The sequence below is a fragment of the Paramisgurnus dabryanus genome, chromosome 10, assembly GCF_030506205.2.
Source record: "Paramisgurnus dabryanus chromosome 10, PD_genome_1.1, whole genome shotgun sequence".
Classification (NCBI taxonomy): domain Eukaryota; kingdom Metazoa; phylum Chordata; class Actinopteri; order Cypriniformes; family Cobitidae; genus Paramisgurnus; species Paramisgurnus dabryanus.
Window position 1 is genome coordinate 1,327,747 of NC_133346.1, and position 25,839 is coordinate 1,353,585.

A 25,839-nucleotide genomic window follows, 5' to 3' on the forward strand; every position below is an offset into this window, starting at 1 on the left:
ATTTGAAGTTAACTAAGGTGTGGGAACCCTGTATATAGTGCTTTTCAAAATTGTTAATCATTCCAAAGCAGCAAGTTGTGGCTGTTGTTGTTTAGTGAAATAAAAAATAGTGCCTTTAACTAATAAAAGTAAATATTGCACGTTTTTTACATCCTGATCTCACAAGAATTCAGTATACATTTCACGAGTTAGCTCATTTGTCAAGTCAATTTTATTTATATAGTGCTTTTTACAGTTGTTTCAATTAATTCTTACAAAGTAAATTGTACAAAAACATAAAAAACCTACACTGTTAACGATTTCCCTGTATTTTTACAGTACGGTACTGGCAGCACGGTTGCCAGTAAGTTACTGTATTTTGGTTTTACAGTACTGTACTGTAATACCATTTTACAGTACACAAACTAGTACTGTATAGTTACAAAGCAGTACTGTACTGTAATTTTACAATATTTTATTACAGTAGTCTATTTTTACAGTAATTTACTGTAATGTCTATATTGACCCATAAATACTATTTATTACTTATTACAGTTAATACAATAATATTATATAAAATAGCTAGATATTTAGGTTTAAATCTATAGTTATTAATATGGTAAAAATGCTATCCTTGACATGACATAATGAATTAAAAGGCAATCCAAGCAATGTTTGTATCAAAATTTTATTTAAAAAACATTTAATCGAAACAAAACATATTTAAAACAAGATTTTAAACAATAATAAACATATAATCAAGTAACATAAAATAAAATCAACAAGTATAAACAAGTTTGGAGACCCCTGCTGTAACATATTTAACTCTGGCAAATAGAACACTCTTCCATAGTTTGAAGTTTTCAGTTTAAAGTCCATCATCGACTAAAATGTAACATTTCACTGTGGTAAAAAGAACACTGGCCCATAGTTTTAAATATTCTACTTGAATTTCATTTAACACTAAAAATAAATGCATTAAACTGTGGCAGACAGACCACAGTGGCCTTTACTTTGAAGTCGTCCATTCGAACTCAATCAGGGACTGCATGAAGCTGTTCACATGGGGGTTAATGGCCACAGCTTTTCTCTGCACCAAGTTCCTTGTCTTTTTGCTTGCTCCTTGTCTGGATGTGCACTTTTTCCCATCTTTGGAATTAATTATATCCAGAAACCTGTTAGAAATATCATAAACATTAAGTCAACAAATATAAGATAGAAAAAGATTCTTAAAAAACTAAACTCAGCCTTGAATTTACTCCTATTCTGAAACCTTTTGCTCTTATTCTACTGTTCCACACCTAATTACATTAAAATACAGAAGATTCACTTACCGCTGAACAAACTCTTTCCTCAATGGACAGCATCCACCTGGATCATGTCATGATTGAATGTCCTGAACAGAAAGTACAATTGTTACTGATTTGGACACAACTTTTTATTCTGAAAACAAAATCTTTTGTCAATAAAGTCCAGGGACACCTCTGCTAAATAAATACAATTATTAAATTAAATTTCTTATAACCAAAGTGTGAATATTTCTGTTTGTATATTTCTACATGGCAAACTAAGACAATTGTGTACATGTTGTGTATGGTCGTGTTACAGTGTTGTGTGTGGGAATTGTGAATGAGTGTATACATGGGTATTTAAAGAAACTGTAGTGGTAAAGTGCAAACTTACCGAACAATGTGCTTGGTGTGTGTCTGGTGTCACCCGTTGTGCCTCCACATCTGCCTTAACTCCTGAAAAGTGCAATGACACTCATGTAAACTAGAAATAAAAAGTGATCAGCACATTCCTGTGTACTTTTACATGTGACGTGAAAGCATTTAATATTGCAGTCAAAAAATACATGACTTGTAACTGTACATCATGTACTTGCCTGGTGCCTTTAAAGATGATCCATCTTACCCAATCCGACTTACAAGCAATGGTAAGACTGTAAAAAAGACAAATGTTACAAAATCTGTTAGCCATAGAAATAAGTAGACATTGTGAAGGAAATGGTAAAAGAAAACTTAGTAACACTTTACTATAAGAGTTTATTCCTTAACATTTGGTAATGCCTTAGCTAATATGAACTAACAATGAACAAAATATTTTACAACATTAATAATATTTGATAATGTTCATTGTGCAGAGACAAAGTGATTGATTTAAAAATGTATTAAGTGTTTAAATCTAATATTATGCTATGCTAACAAATAAAACATTACTGTAAGTGTTAAGTCAGTTGTAAAACATTATATATATACATTATATATATATATATATATATATATATATATATATATATATATATATATATATATATATATATATATATATTAGTTGTTATATTATATATAAATATCTAAATAAGTCTTTTTTAATTATTATTCTATAACATCTTGTCTACAGAAAATCTCTGAAAATGTCTCGTTTACTGCAGAAAATAGCGATTTATAGTGACAAGGTAAAAAGACTGTCCCTTTAATGTTTTACCCGGACGGCTGCGGTGTAACACTATTTCACGCAAAGTTTTTTAACAAGTTAGTAGCTAGCTGCTCACTTTAAAGATAAACATGATCGCCTAAATCTGAGCAATCCTGGTGATGCCAGTTTCCTACACGATGTTATAATGGACTATTTTAGATCCAGAGTTGAAGGATCAGATGACAGAGACGAGAAGACAAAGGTACGTAAATGCGGAGCCCATTCTCTTTTCGTGCATTGATTTGATGCGTTTTGGAAACTTATATACAGCGTGTAATGCATCTGAAGTGGTGGAAACAATATGCCATAAAAATGTATTGGACAACTTACTGGGCGTGTAAAACGCTTAAGAGAAGATATTCTCTGCTTTTGCTGATATAACGTAATATAATAACAACAACAATAAGCGCGGCAATCCCTTTCGTTCATCTGATATTAAGATGAGCCCAGGTCTGAATTATATTTGGTCGAAGTTAAAGCTGCGATGAGTTCGATGCATGTATCCAGTTAAATATGAGGTTTCTTGTTTTCACTTCTGTGGAGTAGTTCGGTACTATGCTGTGTACGGGGTGTCAAGTCCTATCTGTTTTACAACCACGAGTCAGCCTTGCCAAACAGTCGAACTTAATACTTTTCTCTGACGCTAACGTTAACTGAACGGATGAAACGCCGAGATAAACGACCGTTATGCTGGGACCGCAAGACCGCGCTGGCGGGTTGTCTTTGTCCATTTCGTTAAAAATAGTTTCAATGACTACGTTTACATGCTGTAAATATTCGGGTTATGATCAGGTTAAGGTCGGGTTTCGGGTTTCTGAAACATTCGGAATAATCCGTTTACATGCGTGAGCAGAGAGAGTTACCCCTGTATACATGGAATTGGCAATATCCCGATGTAAACTGTGATTAAAAGGTAAATGCGGTGATTTTGCGTGGCTCACTATTGCGCAATGCGGTTTTACCGCCTTCATTTACTAAAATAAAATTATTATTTAAATCCAGAACAAGCTGCACCGATGTAGAAGCAGGGTAGGCTAAGTTACATGTCTTTCCTTTTATGAGAAAAAGATTAACAAGCTATACTAGGCTTCAGCTAAATATACTTTTGAAAAAAACAATTAATTGAGGAACGATTTTCTAACAAGAAGGTTTTTTAAGTGCATATTTACAGAGCATCGGTAAATACAGAACACAACAGTGTCTTAAAGAAATTAAAATTAGACAGTATTCATGCAACTATAAATGTACAAAACGAATGCAATAGCTTACAGAAGGCAATTAATATTTATTTATGGCATTTTCAATAATATATTAGTAGATAAATTAACATCTATAAAGTATGAAAACGAATAAATCATTATTTTGGCTAAATTAAGCTGGATGGATAATTTTTATAATTGTCATCCTTTCAGAACAAGCTTATATGCTATCTATAATAACTTACATTATATTCTGAGTGTTACTTGGCCGAAAATATGTAGAAATACATGCAAGTAAAAAAGTACAGAACAAAAATGTTTACCTCACGCGGATAGAATGAAAAGCCGTTAATTAAGCGGACTGAGAACGTGCAGAAACAGTCGAGTCGGCAGATGATCACCAATGTTCATATTGTTTCACGCAGGTACTGTTGATGATAAACTTTCATATCTAAATGTCAGGTATATTCAGTCAGTTAATAATAAAGCCGCCGGCGTTATTGCAACATCCTTATCCACGGAGCGGACGCTGTGTACAAAGAAAAAACCTAAGGTTTTTATTTTAAGTGGTTTTAATGCTGGTAAGCAATCAGTTATATTATGCCACTTTGTATTTGTGTTGATCAGTTAAATTAAAGTAATTTTAATCTTAGAAACTGCATCAAGATGCAGACGACGCTACAGTTATTCTGTCATCTTTAACTTTTTCACACATTCACTGTATTTAACGAAATATGAATAGCATAGTATTACATTTTGAATTCAAATTCACGCAAAAAAAAAAACAAGTTACTCTCATAACTATTGCCAATCTATTTGGCCTTATTATACATGTATGCTTTGAAAAACAAGAATAGCTATATAATAATTTAACGTGAAAACCGCGGTTGTTGCAATTGGTTTCCTCCTCGCTCTAAAAGTGTGGCGCATCTCTCTCGCCATGCTTACCTCTACTCCCTGCGGGTTTTTTTGGCGCATACAAGAAGTTTCTCTACTCAAAAGACCAAGATTCCTTGCGAATAGAACATGCGCAGTACACAAATCAATGTTCCTTTTGATGGGAATATCCCGATGCGCGTTTACATGACCAAAATGTCGGGTTAGAAAAGAGGTAACCCAGGGGTAATATTCGGGATTTTAAAAACAGGAATATGAGCATATTCGGGTTTTTGCCGGTGTTTACATGGACGTCCGCGACCGGGTTATTGCTAATATTCCGGATTTGAACGGGTTATTGGCTGCATGTAAACGCAGTCATTGTCACCACACTTTCAACACAATATAAACTCAACAAACCGTCATAATTTAGTTAAAACAACCCTATATTCATTAAAAAAGGTGTAAAGCGAGTTAAAGCAGCGGTAGACATCTGTGTGTAACGTGAGCTTACTTTCTGAGGGAGATTGAAACTTTGTTGGCGACCGTTTTTCTCTCTCATTGCCCGTTTAAAACAATATTGTGACAAACTATTGACAACATTCTTAAACTAAAAATTAAGTTTTCATGAAACAGAAATATTTCAAACTTACCGAACTGACAGAAATCAATCGTCCTCCTTCAGCTGCAGCCAAGAGTTGTGCGCTCCCTCTGTCTGTGTGATTTGACGTTGGCGCACTTTCTCTGATTATTGCAAGTACACCTGGCACATTACAGCAATGGCTACAGCAAGGTTACATCAAGACCAAAATATACTGTAAAATGTTCCCGCTCAAACAAATTTACCCAGAATGCATTATGAACTGCAGTACTGTACTGTAATGTACACATACAGTATAGTACTGTGGATTTTTACAGTACAGTGCTGCTAAATCTACAGCGACATCTAACAGTGTACGAAACCCCAATGTCACAGGGGCAAAGGCAAATCGTACAAAAGGTACTAAAATGGTCATACGAATTAATACAAGTAAGCCACCTTGTAAAATACGTACAAATTGCCATGAGATAGCATTGTTTTTAATATTTAAAGATTCTGTATGTAGCAATTACATCAAAAACCAAAAGGCTGTGTGATGTAAATAATTTCTTAAATAAAATCTTTTCTTGTATCTCAGTTTAATTTAGTTTATAATGAACTGTACTGTAAGTGTAGTTGGATGTAAACGCTGTGACTCTGTGGCTGTTTTTTTTTCTTTGCTCATTGCTGTGTTTATTGATTGAGTCTGATGGTTTGACCTCTCGCCATTTTACACATCGTGCTTAATGAAAACTTGAATCAAATCGAAATTAATGAAACTCATTGTAATGTTTCACAATATGACATTTTTAGTTCACAACAAAAACCATCAAAGTGTGTTTGTAGCATCCCATCTGTTTTTTCATCCGTTATCACCGAAGCGCAGATCACTGTGAGCAGCCGCCTTTCAATCAAACGCGGCCCATGACGCTGATTTACGATTGGTGCTACAGACCGCCCGTGTGTGGCGGCTTTGTCTCGTGGCTCTTTCAGAACGAGATGTATTGTCAGTGAAATCACACCGGGCAGAACTGCAGCGTTTTAGTCTTCCAGGAATTGTGAGCCGTCAGCAAAGACTCGTGGGTATTTTAGCCGTGAACATGCACGCAGGCTTTATTCTCCTCAAGTGAATTGAAATGATGTCGGGATTGTTTTTCTCTTCAGAAATACGGGAGGCCATTATGAAAAGTTTCCCGCTTTATCGGTTTAGTTGATTCTTACGGGCGGATTATTTATTGCACAGACGATGCAGGTGCTGGCCGGTGTCAGACAATTGCATCACTGTGTTGACCCAACAGATTTAAATTTTCTGCTCCACTTACAGCAGTGAAGCTGATGTGCCATATCTGAATACATTATGAAAGCCAATATACTCGCACAAATGCACTTTGTATTGCAGAAATGCACTTTTTATTGCTTCCAATGCACTCAGAAAGCCTTTCAGTTTACGACACATGCTTATATTTTAGTGTACTTGTTAGAAGACATACTAAGAGATGTGAAATATTAAGTGTGTGATATCTGTGCCAGTAGCAGAGATGAACAAAACATCTATATTTGAATTGAATAATCAAATCTAAAGCACAGGCAGTGACTGGAGGGCATTGGCAGGTGGTTACTCCAGGTGCTACACTCTTCAACATCTCTTTTTCATGCATTCTGACTTATGAACACAGTTAAAGAGTTGTAATCCTCATGCTAAACAAATGCAAAGTGTCAAAAAAGCAGTTGAGCACGTGACTGAGTATTTCTGGGCCAAATCTCACGTTTTCCTACAAGTTTCGGAAAGTTTTTTTTGAACATGGGTACCCGTTACATATCAGTGACCCCATATTCCTTTTATGGGCACTTCCCCCAAAAAACCACGCCCATCAGAGTGAGAGTGAGGATGCTCATTAGCATTGTTCCTTCGAGTAGAAGTCACAGACATCAATGCACGCGACGAAGTGTGTTTTTGGATGTAACAAAAAGAAAGACTTGTTTAGCTTTACAAGTAAGCCAGCATTATGGAAACAATGGATATAGTTTGTTTATCCGGGGAAGCAGCGTGTGTGTTTGTTTAATGCTGAATTTCGTTTAAATGGGGCGGTCCCAACCGGTTTATGAGTCGCAGGCGGTAAGTAAAACTGCAACAAATGTCTGTGTTTTGTTGGCAATCGGCACGTAAGTGCATATAATGTAAACAACACAAACATGTAAGGAAGCATAAGTTATCCAGAGATAGTGTAATAAAATTTTGTGTGTGTTGCTTGCTAGTGACTCGCGCTGTGCGCCTCTTTTCATGCTTTTCTGGAAACAAACGCTAAAGCTGATCTGTCTTTTAAAAATCTGATAAAACTCAGAAACAGCTTGTGTTATGTAAGATTTAATACTCTTAAAACTTAAACTGCTATACAATTTCATCCAAAGATTACACACTTTACATTTCAAATATTATACTGTACTTAATTAGAGCTTGATTATATAAGTTCAATGTTTTTATAGGGCTACAACTTACGATTATTTTGACGAGTATTTAATCAGGTGATTAAATGATTAGATTAATCGATTAATCGGTAAAAAATGAAACAATTATTCATTGTTTAGAGAAAATCATGAGAAAATGTTCACATCAATTAATAAACTTCTAATTCTATACCTTTATTTGAACAAAAAGTATTAAAATTATTCATTATTAACACACAAGTTGATGGCATGATATACCTGTTTTGTAACAGAAATAAAGACATCTACACACGCGTCCGCTATCTATAACACTGGTGGTGCAGAGGCATGTGACCTCACAGACTAACTTATTAATAATGAAGTTTTCATACTCGATTATTATCGATTTTATCTGTTAGTTGTTTTAATTTATAGTGGATCTAAACCAGGGACGGGCAAGTTTGGTCCTGGAGAGCCGGTGTCCTGCAGAGTTTAGCTCCAACCATAACTAAACACACCTGAAGCAGCCAAATAAGGTCTTACTAGGCATACTAGAAACTTTTAAGCAGGTGTGCTGAGGCAAGTTGGAGCTAAACTCTGCAGGACACCGGCCCTCCAGAACCGAAGTTGCCCATCCCTGATCTAAACAATAATGAATAATTTATTAGTTCAGTTTTCTGTTTGAAGCTGTGTTGCTGTAATCTCTGAGTTTATGATATATGATGGGTGTGTTTACAGGATCTGATGTTGTCAGTTTTGATGGCAGCGGTCACTTCATCTACAGACAGGATCCCAACGCTCCTTCTAAAGACAAAGATCTGTTAACCCTTAACTTCAAAACCCTGATGAACTCTGGGATGTTGGCTCATATGGAAACCGTCAGCGGCCTCACGTTCACTGTGGAATTATTCAAAGGAAAACTCTTACTACAAGTTAGAAAAGGTAAAATCACTACTCTTTCATCTCAAGCGTTCACTTGGAAATAACATTGATTATGTTGCGGTTAAAGTGTGAGTCCAGCCGTAGGGCAAATTCTTTAACAACATGCTACAGAAATTGTAGTAGAGGGTATAAACATGAGATTCATGACCTCATTTATTTATCTCAGTACTTTTGAGTGATACTCAAGTAATCCATCATGAACTTGTCATACTGTATTTCATCACTGGACATTAATGTGTTTGACACACAAGTCTTTTATTTATGGTATGTTGTTACAAAATATCATGGCATTCCAATATTGATTTAAAAATGATGTGACCTGGATATGTATTTGAGAGATGTAGGTGTAGTCCACACATAAACAAAGTATTTTTTTTTTTTTTTTTGAAAAATCTCACACACACAAGCACGGTTTACATCTCTGTCCACATTAAAACATAAAAACCAAGGGGCAACCTTCTGTTCGTTATTGTAAACCCAACACGGAAGTGATTAAACTGCAATTCATTGACTGGCCACTAAAGGAATCCCCAAAGACCCCCATGTTAAAATGCTCAGAGGTACAAAAAGTTTTTGGTCTATATAGCAAATTTTTCCTTTCATTTTAACTGTAAGGGTGGTATTTTTTTTTTTGTAATTCATCCGTTTGAAATATATTAAACCTTAAAGTTCTGCATAATTAAGGGCGTGGCCATTTGAGTGACAGGTGAATTGCCGCTGCTGTCCCTACTGTCGAGCTAAGCAGGCGTGGTTTCATCAACCAGGCACCTCAGCTCCACCAACATTCCGCCTTTTTGCTCATTTTCGGTTATCTGTTAGTGACATGCGGTAAAGTGCTGCCAAGATGGGCGACAGCAGGCTTCACCAACTGGAGGTCTTCACGGGTCCATCCAAAAACCCGAGGTCCGACAGAGCAGGTTCGGGTCTAAAAGTTCACGTGTGCCTCGGACAACGGTCGGGTGTAATATTAGCGTCATCAGGTCTCGGGTAATTTAAATGGAATGTTTTTGCCGAATGGACCTGGAAAGACCTGAAATATCTTGCATGTGTGCATCAAGTCCTTTTCCAACCCCCTTCTGTTTGACAATAGTGCTTGCAACATCAAGTGGGTGGCGGTAGGTTCATTTTCATTTAGCCAGACCTCAACGCGCCGTCAGTGCCGTTTACATACAGGTTCAAAAAATGCATATCAGGGTTGGGTCATACTTTCTTTTAAAAAAATAATTAATGCACGTTGGGTTTAGGTAAAAAGGTATTAATTCAGTACTTTTCTTTGTACCCAAGTAGACCTCTACAGCCAACTTTGGGCTTAAAAATGGTTTCCAGAAACGTACGGGTGACATCATGGGTGCAACGTCCATGTTTTATACAGTCTATGCTTAAAACGCTATGACCTGCTGTCAAAGGATGCCAAACCAACAGGTGGCGATATTACCCTAACCGTACAGTCATGTTAGCCATCAGCAGCTCAAAACGGTTATTAGAAGCAATAATTTGGCAAGTCCTCCATTGCACAGGCTCGCATCATATAAATTAAGCAGATAGTGGCATGCACTCCCAAAATCTCCCGCTTCATCGGGCAGGAGTTTTCAAATACGTTTGTTTTTATTGTCCTGTTACTGTATTTGCTTGTGGACGAACGAAACCTCACAGATAAAGCTGCAGTTTGAAATAACCAGTGTTCGTATGGACAGGGCCTTAACCTCATCAAATTCCAAGGTTATGCCTTCAGGCACATGGCACACATTCACAAAGCTAAAGATTATTAGTGTTTTGTTCATGTGAATGTGACACATTAACTTCAGATTATCTGAATTAATAATGCAGCAGATGATGGAGGAAAGGTTTTGGTCTGAAGAGAAGCACCTGCAGGTGTCAGTCAGTCTGTTATGTGGCCGTACGGCAAACCTTCCCATAATGCCATCTGTGAGCACAGCGTTTGAGATCCACTGCCAGCATGACAGGGCAGAGAGACGCTTCCTCTCTCCTACCAAACACTGGCACTGATACAACTCTGAACAAATGTAATCACACGACACACTTTATCAACAAGTCCAATCAGCTAAGAGAGCAAATGCTGGTTTAGACCTCTCGCTCATTAACTCGTTTCTCAAATGAAATCCTCACCTTGTGCTGACACATCCAGTTGAGTGGTTAACTTGTTTTAAAAGTGCTATGAGGTTTAAATAATAACATTTAGTGACTACTGCAGGGGTCTATTAGCATCATAATAGCTTATATAAAAGTTTTACCTGTCACAGTAATTTCTTCATGCTTTAAAACAGCTTAAATGTAACTCTACATCATTTGCCTCATTTGGTTTATGCGGAACTATGAATATGCAAATTAGTCATCTTGGACCATATATATGAATATGCAAATGAGTTTATAATAATATCATAAAATCTGTGGCCCGGACTACGGATCTATGTGTTCAGCTGTGTTAATGTGATTGGATACATGCGTTTGATTTAGGAAAACAAGGCGATTTCAAACTGCGGTATTAAGACTGCCCTTACAAAATGAACCATGGTCTTAAAAAAAAACATGGCTAGTAAAAACCACAGTTTTGATAAGAGTAATCAATACACACAAAAAACATGGTTACTACACTTTTAACACAAAAAATACACTATGGTTAATTTTCGTAATGATGTCTTTAGAAAACTCCAATTTTGGAGAAAGTATACTTAGCAATGGTATTGAATGATAAATTTGCACATGATTTTTCTTAAAGCATATTAAAAAAACCACATGGACATATGAACAACAATAAAACTTATTTAAAACAAGTGAGAAAATGCTAGGTTATTTTCAACCTAGCGTTGGGTCAAAAGGGACGAAAATTGGGCTGCAAAACGACTAATCGCGACTAATCGTTTGCAAAATAAAGGTTTTTGTTTATATCATATGTGTGTGTGTATAATAATTATGTATATATAAATACACACAGATGCAAATATATATTTAAGAAATATTTATAAAATATGTTTATTTATTAATATATAAAAAAAATCTTAAAATTACATGCATGTGTGCGTATTAATATATTTAGAATTATTATACACAGTACACACACATATACGGTGTAAACAAAAACTTTTATTCTGTAAACAATTAGTCATGATTAATTGGTTTAGACAAAACCAGTATGTTGAGTTATATTATAACTAGTGCTGGGAAAAGATTAATCACGATTAATCACATACAAAATAAAAGTGCTTTTTGGTATAATATATAATTATACACAGACACACACAAATTTATGTATGTATTTAGGAAACATTTACATGTGTGTGTGTGTGTGTGTGTGTGTGTGTGTGTGTGTGTGTGTGTGTGTGTGTGTGTGTGTGTGTGTGTGTGTGTGTATATATATATATATATATATATATATATATATATATATATATATATATATATATATATATATATATATATATATATATATATATATATATATATATATATATATATATATATATATATATATATATTTATTTATTTATATTTTTATATATTCTATATTATATATAAATGAAAATTTTTTTATATATAAATGAAAAAAATTTAAATATAAATGAAAAAATCTTGAATTAACGTATTTATGTGTGTGTGTGGTTAAATATACATTATTATTACACACAGCACACAAATATATATATTAAGCAAAAAAAATCACTTTTATTTTGTATGCGATTAATCGTGAGTAATCTTTCCCCAGCACTTATTTCAATCTATGCTGGGTTGTTTCTGAGGTAACGGCTGGGCTCGACCGTTTTTGACCCAGTGCTGGGTTGAAAATAACCCATTCTTTAAGAGTGTAGTGAGATAGCATTTGTGATTTTGTGTCTGGATTTAGTTGTAATTCTTATCTGTACACACACACATTTTCTTCCCGCACATACAGTATAATATGATGGATATGATTTGGCAATAAAACATCTAAATTTGAGTTTACAGCACTTGAAGCACTTGCGTAAGCAGCAACCGTAGGCAGTTTTCTAATCGTATCTCGGCAGGTGAGAGCCACAGCACTTTACAGCATCAAGCTTTTCACTGTAAAAGTTGTATTTTTATAGAAAGCGAAGTCTGAGCAGTTTGTTGGTTTGCGTCTGCATCTTGCTGTTGGTTTTCTTGAGTTTTCATCATAAAATACTCAAAACTAACTGCCCGTCTCTGCGCCCACTCTCATCTCAGCTTTTACTGTAATTTCAAGCAAATGGAAGACGTCTGTCTTTCTTTATTAGATGTTGTGAAAGTGCTAAAGTGACTGTTAGCCTCGCTCTGATAATGGCTCGATCGTGTGCCCATGAAGCCGGTTTATTCTTATGTTTGGAAATAATTAAGTTGTTCATTTTATTTATTAATAACATTTTGTGAAGGTGGGCAATGTTTGAGGGCCAATCATCATTATTAAGCCATGATGAAAGGTTCAATGCTAGCGAGACCATAAACAAATAGAGATTTATGTTAAGTTATGCTTCAGTAACTTTTATAAATTGCATGCATCTTGGTCAACCAGCTTCACCAGACATCTTTATTGTGCTTGCATGTCATGTTTCATCCTTGAATAAATATCAAGAACAATGTTATTGAAGCACAAAACACTAAATGTGTCCAATATTCAGAATGAGTCAGATATAACAAAGGTTTTTTTATGTAAGGTTGTTGTTTTATTGTTTCCAGCACAATACAGAGACAGATGTCAGACGCTGGCAAACACTTAGAAAATAAATAAACAAATAAAGAGAGACGTGAAGATTTATGCTCCATATCCCAAACTTCGTTTACATTCATCAAGCTGTCGGTTTATATTGGGCTTCATGGGAACATTTCTTTGCCCCAAACATTTTTGGTTTTGATTTAAGTATATACTGGTGTTGGGAACATATTGATTGTGATGTGTAAATAATTCACTCCATGAGCACCAGACAACCGTAAATACAGACATCAACGAGAGCTTTACAGCAGTATTAAATACAGCAGTCACTGAACGTTTATTGTACTTACAAAAGATTTAAAATACAGTCTGGAAACAAACCAAGTCATTAATGACACTATGATGTTTCTATCCGTATGAAGATAAGCATTACTGGTGAGATTGGTTTTGGTTATGATTTTTAACCCTTTTCTCGGCATTGACAAGTTAACTTGTCAATTAAGAGAAAACATTTTTCTGCAAATTACGCTTCCCTTACGTTAATCTGTAATTCTCCTATTATCCACTAAATGTTGCCCAATTTATAAAAAAAGATTGGAAAATTAATTTTAAATTCCGTGTATGTTTTGATCTGTATGTTTTAAATCTGATCTCTAACTAAATTACTTTACAAAAATGCACTTATTTCAGCTTTTTGCTCAAAATGTTGTATTTTTCATGAAACCTAAAAAGAGAACAAATGAAGATAGAATTAAGCGGGGGGTTTTTTTTCGTTTATTTGTTTGATTGAAAGCAGAGGGTCTGTTCTTTTATTTGATATATTTGTATGTTTATATATTTAAAGAACATTTTCCTGGAAGGCATTTTGTCAAACTTTTGTAAAATCACAAAAAAATGCTACTTTTTAGAAAAGCTGGCAGGGAATGAGTTAATCATGTTTGCTGTATTCTGTTATTTGATGTTGTATGATGGAGATTCACTTTTGTGACCCTGGACCATGTGGTCATAAGTTGCATGGGTATATTAGTAGGAATAGCCAACAATACATTGTATGGGTCAATCAAACCTCTTACAATTATCAATTTTTTATTAAAAAAATCATTTGGATATTAAGTAAAGATCATGTTCCATCAAGATATTTTGTAAATTTCCTACCATAAATATATATAACAATGTATTCATCATTATTAATATGCATTGCTAAGGACTTCATTTGGACAACTTTAAAACAATTTTTTTATGATTAAGAATATTTTTTTTGCAGATTCTTGATTTTCAAATAGTTTTATCTAATTTCCCTTTGTCTTTGTGCCACTGCCACAACCTCTCCATTATTTGCCTATAGTACCCAAGTTCGTTGAGTTCTGTGATGCATGTACATAAAAAAATCACTTTAATTTCTTGCATTTAATTTTAATTTACATTTTTGTAATGTACAAATAAAACAAATATGTTATGAAATATAAAAATCTGCGTCAATGACGGTTATCCTTTTTCCTTATCTCACGTGGCATGACGGGCCAAATTAAAGGGTTATTAGTTTGGGCACCTCTGCCGTACATCAATGGGAAATGTATTAATTCAGCTTTTAGATGACGTATAAATCTCATTTTAAAAAAATTACTGGTTTTGTGGTCCAGGGTCACCAAGGTCTTGCACATAAACTAAATGTTTGTCACAGATAAATGATCATTCGTGACATTATGTTAAAAAAATATCCTGGAATATTCCTGTAAAAAATTTTCACACGTAAAAAAATGATATCATATAACATATATTTTTATGTTACTTTAACTTAACAAATTTAGTTAAACAATTTCAGCTTGTTTTTCTAAGTTATGTTGACTTATCACAAGTAAAACTTAAAAAAAAATAGGTTGAATTGACTTGCATAATGAAGTTGTTTAAACATCATGCTGCATTTTTAGTTAACATACTTGAGTTAATTCATTATATCAGTGTGAGCGCATTTTCCTAAAGATTGTTGTGATGTACTGTTGTGAAACTGTAACACATAATTTTCAGGACCTTTAAGTTTTTTTTGACATTTTTAGCACCTTCAATAGCACTCAGCCACTCGCTCACAGATAACAAACCTGTGAAATAAACAGTAATGTGGTCCGTGTGTCTGACTGAGAGTTTTACTCCCAGCACTGCTGTGACTCTAAATACACAAACAGCAGCTGTTGACACACTTAGATGTGCTTTTATGAAGTCACTTTGGCACAGTTTTTTGGGTGAATCTATTGCATAAACTTTAAGACCTTATGGGAACATTTCTAAAGAGATGATTGTTTTATTTTTAGAATAGTTGTTCTGTGCTGCTTTATGACACAAACAAAGGAAAAAATGATATATTAATACATCAAATATTTAATCATTTACAGAGTTAGCAAGATAAAAGTTAGCAAAGAAAGAAAAATAAAATGAAATGAAATAGGCAGATGCTAACATAAAGTGATTGTTACAGGCTTTCATCCACAAACAAAACAAGATCATTAATAAAAATGATGCAGATTGCTGTAAACATGAGTTTTATTGTAATGAGGATGATGGTTTGTGTTATTGTGTGGTGAGATCGTGAAATCCTTTTTAAATTTATTTAGAAAGTAAACACTAACACTATAAAGAGTGTAAAGACACATCTCTGCTTATACGGCTCAGCCTGTATGAAGTTCACAAGAGAGTCACTTGAACTGATTCACGGTTCACTTAAGAATCACACAAACTGATTCGCGGTTCACTAAAGAATCACACAAACTGATTCTTGGATCACTAGAGAATCTTTCAATCTGATTCAGGGTTCACTAAAAAGTCACTCGAATTGATTAACGTTTCGCTTAAGAATAACTCCCACTGATTCATGGTTCATTGGTCCTGTTCCAAATGGCGCACCTCATGTAGACTTTCGGTCTTGTGGTCTTTTGTGCAATTGTGCATGCTCTCTTAGTCTACGAGTCCATAGGGTGTCCCATCTGTCATTTTTACGCTCTGAAGTGTGCTCATCAGCGCCCCCTTTTCACCATTTTATGCGGTCTTCGGCGAATGCACTTTACCAACCCAGAAGTCCTTAAGACCAATCAGACGACGGATGGGAGGAGTTCGCACTGATAGGCAACTTCTCTTCCTATTTCCGATGTGACGCCCGAGTCTGTCCCAAAATAGGGTCCCTAAAGTCTGCACTACATGATGTCATCAAAGTGTGGACTTTGAGGAAGTCTGGAGTGTGCCATTTGGGACAGGTTCATTAAAGAATCACTCAATCTGATTCACAGTTCACTAGAGAATCACTCTTACTGGTACACGGTGTACTAGAGAATCACTCGAACTGATTCACGGTTACTTTTAGTCATTTAGCAGACGCTTTTGTCCAAAGCGACTTACAAGTGAGGTAAACAAAAAGAAATCACTCAATCTGATTCATGGTTCACTAGAGAATCACTCTTACTGATACATGGTTCACTAGAGAATCACTCAGTCAGACTGATTAACAGATCACTTGAAAATCACTCGATCTAATTCACGGTTCACTTAAGAATCATTCGATCTGATTCACGGTTTACTAAAGAATCACTCCATCTGATTCACAGTTCACTAAAGAATCACTCGATCTGATTCACGGTTCACTAAAGAGTCACTCAAGCTGATTCATGGTTCACTAGAGAATCACTCTTACTGATACATGGTTCACTAAAGAATCATTCAAACTTATTCACGGTTCACTAAAGAATCACTCTGTAATTCATGGTTCACTAGAGAATCACTCTTACTGAAACCTGGATCACTAGAGAATCACTCAGACTGATTAACGGATCACTAGAAAATCACTCAAATTGATTCATGGTTCACTAGAGAATCGCTCAAACTGATTCACAGTTCCCTAAAGAATCCCTCAAACTAAAGATTCACGGTTCACTAGAAAATAGGCTTGTTCATCTTCACGTGACGGCATAAGAACCGACAGGCGGATGACATCAAAGTAGCACAAAGTAAACTCTTTTGGTACTGCGATGTCAACCGCCTTTCGGTTCTTGTGGCACCGTATGAAGTCAAACAAGCCTAATCACTCAAACTGATTCATGATTCACTAAAGAATCAAATCATTTAGACAGGTTTGTGAATAAATTCAACTGATTCAAAAGAACCAGCAAACTAGACTGCATTTCATAAAAGCACTTTAAAAACTGTCAGTATAACACACGAAACATAAAATTAAAGCAAACAGAATATGGGAATTAACTTTGGATATGTTTTGGATCAAACACTTGACTTCACGTCAGTGACTTAAACATTTATAGAAATGTGTACTAAGTGCTGAGAATCTTGTTTCAATGTTTTTTACAATAATGTGTTGAAAGCATTTGAAGGCCAAAAAAATGAAGTGAAGACCAAAAGTGTTTGTTTTCGACAGTGCATGGCTGAGGTTTTACTGCTTTTTAACTCTGAAAGTCAAAAATGTTTATACAAAGAAGTAAAGAGGTGACAGAGGAATGTGTATCACATTGATCTTGTTGTTTTATATTTCTGTGTTGATGTGCATGTGACATTAATCCAAACATCATTTTAAAGATTCATACGAGTATCATTCTTCTATGTAGCCAACACCAAAGGTCAAGACTAAACGCTTAAGGGCGATTTCTTATTCCTGTGTTTGGCGTACTGGAATGAAATATTGAGCAGCTGACCAATACATTTTAAATGACATCACAGCATAAAACAGAAATGGGAAAAGAGAGAAACCCTGGGGTCCATATGAATGAAAGAGAGACTGTATTTGTATTCTGAAGGACCGGTGACTGACCGACAGTGGCTCAACACGTCAGACATCACGGTCATTGTGATTAATAATTGATGAGAATAGATCGTGTCCTTTTATGATTCACATCAACCTCCCAAACAAACATTTGATCATTATTGCAGATTTTATAATGAACGTTTTACACATCTGATCTCAATGTTTGAGTTCAGATTTAAAGAGACACTTTTCATCTTTCTGACTTTCCTAATGTCTTTCACTCTTATGAAACATTGTGCAATTATTCTCTGATATTCACTGCTTCATATCTGATATCTACAGCTTCATAAAATATCTGATCATTTTCATGTTCCGATATCAACATGATATTTTTTGTTATTTCAGCTTGAAGCGATTTTCACATTTCATATTGATATCAGTGCTTTCTCATGGTCTCCACAAAATGTAGTTTACCAAAGAATCACTCAAACTGATTCCAGTTCACTAAAGAATCACTCAAACTAATTTCCAGTTCACTGGAGAATCACTCAAACTCATTTTGGTTCACTAAAGAATCACTCAAACTGATTTGCTGTTCACTAGAGAATCACTCAGACTCATTTTGGTTCACTAAAGAATCACTCAAACTGATTCCAGTTCACTAAAGAATCACTCAAACTAATTTCCAGTTCACTGGAGAATCACTCAAACTCATTTTGGTTCACTAAAGATTCACTCAAACTGATTCGCTGTTCATTAGAGAATCACTCAAACTGATTCACGGTTCACTAGAAAATCACTCAAACTGATTCCAGTTCACTAAAGAATCACTCAAACTAATTTCCAGTTCACTAAAGAATCACTCAAACTCATTTTGGTTCACTAAAGAATCACTCAAACTGATTTGCTGTTCACTAGAGAATCACTCAAACTGATTCACGGTTCACTAGAGAATCACTCAGACTCATTTTGGTTCACTAAAGAATCACTCAAACTGATTCCAGTTCACTAAAGAATCACTCAAACTAATTTCCAGTTCACTGGAGAATCACTCAAACTCATTTTGGTTCACTAAAGATTCACTCAGACTGATTCGCTGTTCATTAGAGAATCACTCAAACTCATTTTGGTTCACTAAAGAATCACTCAAACTGATTCACGGTTCACTAGAAAATCACTCAAACTGATTCCAGTTCACTAAAGAATCACTCAAACTAATTTCCAGTTCACTGGAGAATCACTCAAACACATTTTGGTTCACTAAAGAATCACTCAAACTGATTCGCTGTTCATTAGAGAATCACTCAAACTGATTCACGGATCACTAGAGAATCACTCAAACTGATTCCAGTTCACTAAAGAATCACTCAAACTCATTTTGTTTTACTAAAGAATCACTCAAACTAGTTTACGGTTCACTAGAGAATCACTCAAACTGATTCGTGAAATCTACAGCTTCATAAAACATCTGTAGTCTAGTGATAATTTTCATATTGTAATATCACTGAATGGACTGTGATGATTTTTTCGTTATTTCAGCTAGAAGTGATTTTCACATCGTAATATCACTGGGGAGTCTGTTGGATGATCAGCACTGGCACCATGTTTCCATCGAGCGGATACGAACACTTGTGAACTTTACTGTGGACAAAACTACACAACAGATTCAACTGCCTGAACACTTGAGTCATTATGAGATAAATGAGGTGAGAGAGCTCCACTGCATACAGTTTGACTCAAAACCCATACAAACACATTCATTACACACAGAACTTAAATTAATTACCATTAAAAAAAGTCTTTGTTATTCCTGACTGGAGTAATCAACACGTAATGAGTTTATAGATTTCCATTTAATTCACGTTGTACTTTTATGCAGCTTAATGCAAAAATCAACAAACCCTGACGTCTTTAAAAAAAAATTGTCAACTATAAACATCTGTGTGACTTTTAACTGTGCATTTACAGTAATGTGCTGCATCATTCAGAAGCAGAAATCTAAAAGTTTAAAATGAATACAAAAACGTGTGTTACTGTATTTGAGCTGTAAAGTTGTCATAAACGTCTTTTTAGCTGTGACGTTACTATTTTTAGAAGGATAAAATACTTCTGATTTTGCAAAAACTGAGACTGAGGCTTATTTATTTCTATGAAAGACTTGTCAACAAAGCTTAACATCCTCAAGTGGCACTGTCCCGTGTGCGGGACACATGAGTTTACTTCAATATTTTGCATGTAAATTTTAATCTATTATGACAACTATATATCATTGGAAAGGTCTAAGAATGTAATTTTCATAGTTTCAAAACCTTTTAGCAGTAATAATAATTTAGTGACAGTCATTTATTAATTTGTGACAAGAGTATGCAGCAAACCGTTGACACCTAGTGGCCGTTGTTGGTAAAACCACTAAAAGTATAACACAAACTTAATTTTTGTGATAATTGTTTGCATAAAATATATACTTTTATATTCTTTTATTTATTACAATAAATGTAAACTGCTATAAAAAAATTTATATAATATTTTCACCTCCAGACTTTGTTCAGCAGAACAAAAAAAACTATATAGGTTTGTACCAACTAGAAGGATGAGTAAATTAGTAATTGACAGAAATTTTCATTTTTGGATGAACAATCCCTTTAAGATTGATTATTTGTCATAATCAGCTTTGCAACAGATGATGTGATTGAGGTGAAGTTATATCGGTTGTTTGTTTTTGCCGGAGTAATCTGACCTGAATCTGTTGTTTTTTCAGATCAGCTTTGGTGGAGGCGGTGGACTTCAGAAATCTCACTCCAAAAGAAATTTCCATGGATGCCTGGAGAATGTGCTTTACAATGAAATGAATGTGATAGATCGGGCCAAAGAAAAGCACGTCACTATTACAGTGAGCAGATTTCGGGTATTAATACAGTAATTGAATGAAAGCATCTTTGATTGCCGTAATTTGGCCTAGTAGCTGTTGTTGTTGTTGGCTTGTTGTTATTGTGGTTTGCCAATAATTAGCACTGAATATATTCACTGAACATTACTGTGTTCTCTTTCATTCCTGTTTTCTTTTTATTTATTACCATTGTCTGGGGAATTTCTGGGTAAACTAATTAATTACCAACCTTTATTCATTGTCATGGTAGTATGTAGGGATTATAGACGCAAATGAATAAACATCATGCCCGTGTTCATTTACTAAACCAAATAGTCTCAGTTGAACTTCAGTATATTATGGTTAATTCTGCTTTATAAACATATGCTCACTGTTTTAGGGTGACGTCAGCTTCACATGCACAGAATCCATCGACGTACCCGTGACCTTCGGAAATCCTGGAAGTTTCTTGTCTTTGTCGTGGACTGCCAGCGGAGAGGGCGTGTCGATCAGCATGCAGTTTAGGACATGGAACGAAGATGGTCTGCTGATGACCTTTGACCTGCAGCATCATGCAGGAACGCTGTGGCTTTATCTGAGCAAGACGAGGATGAGACTACAGATCCATAAGACTGGGAGGATCGTGGTGGATGTCACAGCAGGTGCAACTCTGGCATTATGTATTTCGAATTGCATCTGGTTCATTTATCACACTTGGAATGGAAAGTTGAGCGCGTTGCATTGTGGGATAGATTCTCTCACGCAATGTGCTCTGTATAATGTGCGTATTGCATGCTTTGGTCATCTAGGTATTGCATGCGCATGCACACTGAAGATTCACATAATGTGTGCAGTTTACAGACTGCAAATTAGTATTTAAAGTATGAGTACTCTTTTTGTCTGTTTGGAAAATAATACATCTGTCTTTTGCGTAGGTGTTAATTTAAATGATGGTCAATGGCACTCTGTGGAACTGAACGTCCGGCGAGGTCGACTTACGATCACCCTGGACAAATCTGACAGCTCTACAACCTCCACTTCCCTTCCTGTCGTACCTGACGGCCAGCTATTCCTCGGAGGTAAAACTTCAGGCTTGCGTCACCTTAATCCTGGTGTTATTTCCCTTTACACAAGCTGAATCCTTCACGTTAATCAATCCATCTTGTCGCTCAACACGCCTTCCTCTGAGAAAACTCGATTCATTTACCTTTCAAGCTGTTTGGGACCGAATCGGTCTCCCTAACTCGTGAAAGATTGTGGCTTAATTGCCTTCGGCTCAGTAACTAGAGAGAGGCGTGTAACCGCGTCTCCGCATCCAAGCTGGGGATCTGCTTAAAGCGTAGCTGCAAGCGCAGGTCTCTTGTGTCTGCCGTGTTTTTGCCGCGGGTTGGAGTAGAGCGCGCGTTGCATAGCAATCAAAGCGCATATCTTACATATAATGAGATTTGCTAATGTGATGGTTTAGAAGTTATGAGAGCGTACAAGTTGCACAGCGAAATCCAATTTAGTGTCAAATCTTTTAGTTTCTGATATGTTTTGACGGTGTATGAACTGTACCGCGTAAAATTCTTTCTGTTGGTCGTTGTACAACTTAATTTGATGTGAATTATGCTTGCATTTCACAGGAAATTTACTTTATTAATAGTACAGTCTTTTGTAATTTGTCTTATGCAACACTAATCATCTTTGGCACAGACATTAATTGTTATTTCAGCCAGAACGCAAGCGTTTGTGCGATTTGAAGGTCTGTACTGATATGTTTTGTCAGTGAAACTGATTTTATTAATTGAGTAGAAAGTATTGATTATATGGCCAATGCCGATTTTAAAGTCCAATATTAAATGTGTTCTCAGTTTGTGACCACAGAAAAACATGGTATTGATCACCCAGCCAATTTTAAATGATCAAAAAGCTGCCAAGTAAATAAAATAAGTGATCAAAATCTTGGGAAAACAGTCAGGATTCTCTGCTCTCAAACGGCACTGAAACTACCCAACTGGTGGGAAAGCTGCCGTCTTTCTTAACTTTCAAATACAGTTACAACCTGAATGGATGCTCAAATCATTCTCATAAATTGCATATAAATAGCACACAGTGTGCAAAGTTGTGCAATACATACGACAAATTCTAATTTTTGTGCATATGATACGCCAGTCTAGGGCTGTGCAAAAAATCGACTGCGATTATCATGCGCGTGTCATCAGTAAAGCCGGTTCGGTGATTAGTATTAAATCACCATCAGCTGCTTTCGGATGGAGCAGCATTAATTACACAGACCCGTAGTTCACCGAGAAGCTAGGCAAAATCGCATAGAAAATCGGAATCGATTTTCCTCGATTATGAACCCGATTTTGCCTAGCTTCTCGGTGAACTACGGGTCTGTTTAATAAATGCCGCTCCATCTGAAAGCAGCTGATGGCGATTTAATACTAATCACCGAACCGGCTTTACTGATGACACGCGCATGATAATCGCAGTCGATTTTTTGCACAGCCCTACGCCAGTCCTTCCTATTCACTTAATACGCTGCTTCTTTTCATGCCGTTTTATGTATTGGCTTCTTTTTTTTCAGTTTTTTACCATTGTCTCTTGGGTTTGGGGTTAGAACAACTTTTTGTTATATAAAATGACATCCTTACCCAAACCCAACCTGATCTCAAGAATTTCCGTGGGATAGTCACAGAATTTCCACATTTTTTCGTGGCCCTGCCACGGACTTTCTTTTCCGTGGCATTCTCACGGATTGGTTACTCAACTGTTTTGTCCTATTTTCTTACCATTGTTGCTTTGGTTTAGGGTTAGATTTACATAAAATGACATCCTTACCCAAACCCAACTCTAACCCCAACGACTTGCGTCAATGGTTTAATGTTTAGAAAATAAGAATAAATCAGAACAAATAGTATAAACCAATACTTAAAGTGACATACTAACGCAAACACCAAATCTAACCCTAAACTGAAGCGACAATGGTTTGAAAATAGGAAAAAGCAGAATCCGTGAAAATGCCACGGAAAAATTAGCAAAAAATTCTGTGCATTTCCCATGGAACTTTGTGAGATCATGTTGCCCAAACTCCAATTGACCTTGTTTAAGGTTTAAAAATAGACAAAAACATGTAGAAACCTTTATATTACATGATCCTAAAGCAAATACCAAATATAACCCCAAACCCAAGCAACAATGGTTTAAAAACAGAGAAAATTGAGAAACCAATCCATAAAACGACATGAAAAGATGTGCCGCATTACTTGAACAGGAAGGACTGGCATATCCACTGCAAAAAATGATTTTCTAGAAAAAATAATTCTTAGTATTTTTGTCTTGTTTTCAGTAAAAATATCTAAAAAATTCCTAACTTAAGATGGTTTTTCTTGATGAGCAAAACGACCCAAGAAAATAAGTCTAGTTTTTAGACCAAAAATATCAAATTTAAGTGATTTTGTGGATAAAACAAGCTAAACAATCTGTCAATGGGGTAAGCAAAAAAATCTTGAACATTTTTCTTAAACACTAAATTCAAGAAAAACTCAAGAAAAATGTGCTTACCCCATTGGCCATGGGTGCAAAATTGGGCGCAAATGCATTTGCTATTTAAACAACGTGGCGCAAAACGTGAAAATGATGATTGCGATGGGTTGAAATTAGCTAAAGACACTTTTGTCACGCATTGCGCTGCATTGTGCCGGGTGTATGATAAAGCCCTTAGATTTACTAATACATTGTTTACATTCTCTTGATTCCCCTGTGTTGTGTGTTTACCAGCGAGTGTTTGTATTTTTAGGATGCCCGAGTGCAGAAAAACACAGCGCCACCTGCAGGAATCCCTTCAGTGTGTTTCAGGGCTGTCTGCGCCTCATTCATTTGGACAACAGTTTAGTGGATCTTATCAAAGTGCAGCAGATGCTGTTTGGGAATTTCAGTGATGTACAGATGGACATGTGTGGAATCATGGACAGGTAAGCACAGATGTCATTATGTTTTAACTTTCCAATGTTTATATGCATGTGCACCGGTTTGTTGATAAAAGTTGAATGGACAGTTTTTAGATGAACCGTTGGCACTTGTATCTCAAGAGAAATGTGAAGTGAATGTTGTTGTTGTTGGTTTTGGAAATGACTCTTGATCCAGATGTAGCTTTGATTGCCATGTTGTGTCTTCTGCAAGGTTTGTTTTTTATATTTGTTTGGTCTTGATGTTCCTCTGTTGTTTTTAGGTTCTAGTTTAAGCAGTCTTTGCGGCATAAATGTCATCGTTTCTCAAAATAATAATAATCATAAAAAAGAAACACTTCTCCATCATTGGTTAGACAAACATTTAGTCCCGTCCAAAACTAGCCTGTTGTAAAATGACTTTGATCTACAGACCCTTCAGCTATTGTGATTTAGCACTAAAAAGTATGCAAGATTGTCAGCTTTGTGCCCTTTATGGTGCTCAAAAACAGTTTAAGCTTGAACTGTCGTCTCTCATTGAATGTGAGAAGATTATTGAGTCGGCAGCTGTGAGACTGTAGGTACAGTAATGTCTTGTATTGCCTATATGAACAGACGGTCCGCTGTCAGGTCTATTGACCGTAGACTGAGCTAAAATAACATTGTTGGCCGTAAAACAGAAATATTGGATTGAAGTGGATCTCATTGGCTTCATATGTGTGGACCCACAGGAGCCATGCAGAACGTATAATTGCATACTACACCAAACTAAAGTGGCTTTAATAACCCCAGATCAAAGATAATGGAGGTAAGCAGAAGGCTTTATGCATTGTGATGCCAGGCATTGAATTTATCTGGCTGTTTTCGTTCAGAAGAACAACTCACTTGAATCATTTGCTAGTAAATAATTGATCAATGGCTTGGTCTAAAAAATAGCATCCTACGCTTTTTCTGCAGTATGTACACTGTGCGCAGTATGCAGTTTTATACACTGATCGCTGACACTGACGTTTGTCACACCGCATGGCATACAGGTACCACAATATCCCACAATGCAATGTGCAGGAAAGTGCAGTAATATCAGGCACTGTTTTTTCTTTTGACTGCTAAAATATGACATTTTTAAATTGGTTTAAAATTGCAAAATGGATGTGCTTGTCATGTGTGC

General features: G+C 35.7%; 1 protein-coding gene and 1 long non-coding RNA gene across 4 annotated transcripts in view; one reads left to right on the forward strand and one right to left on the reverse strand.

Annotated features, from left to right (window-relative positions):
• Positions 1-25,839, forward strand: part of cntnap3 (contactin associated protein family member 3) — a 126,351-nt gene that overhangs the window by 44,074 nt on the left and 56,438 nt on the right. For 2 of the 3 annotated variants that reach the window (XM_073815993.1, XM_073815992.1), the window contains exons 5-10: positions 8,275-8,478; positions 19,413-19,579; positions 20,632-20,778; positions 21,140-21,401; positions 21,675-21,818; positions 24,524-24,698. In XM_073815993.1, the coding sequence (XP_073672094.1) occupies positions 8,275-8,478; positions 19,413-19,579; positions 20,632-20,778; positions 21,140-21,401; positions 21,675-21,818; positions 24,524-24,698 (1,099 nt within the window). The remainder of the gene's footprint in view (positions 1-8,274; positions 8,479-19,412; positions 19,580-20,631; positions 20,779-21,139; positions 21,402-21,674; positions 21,819-24,523; positions 24,699-25,839) is intronic. The other variant, XM_065264193.1, reaches the window with a different exon arrangement.
• Positions 654-5,494, reverse strand: LOC135745801 (uncharacterized). Its single transcript, XR_010531338.1, has 5 exons — positions 5,186-5,494; positions 1,865-1,921; positions 1,663-1,724; positions 1,314-1,375; positions 654-1,154 (listed from the first exon to the last, which is right to left on the reverse strand). It is a non-coding gene; the product is annotated as an uncharacterized lncRNA (long non-coding RNA).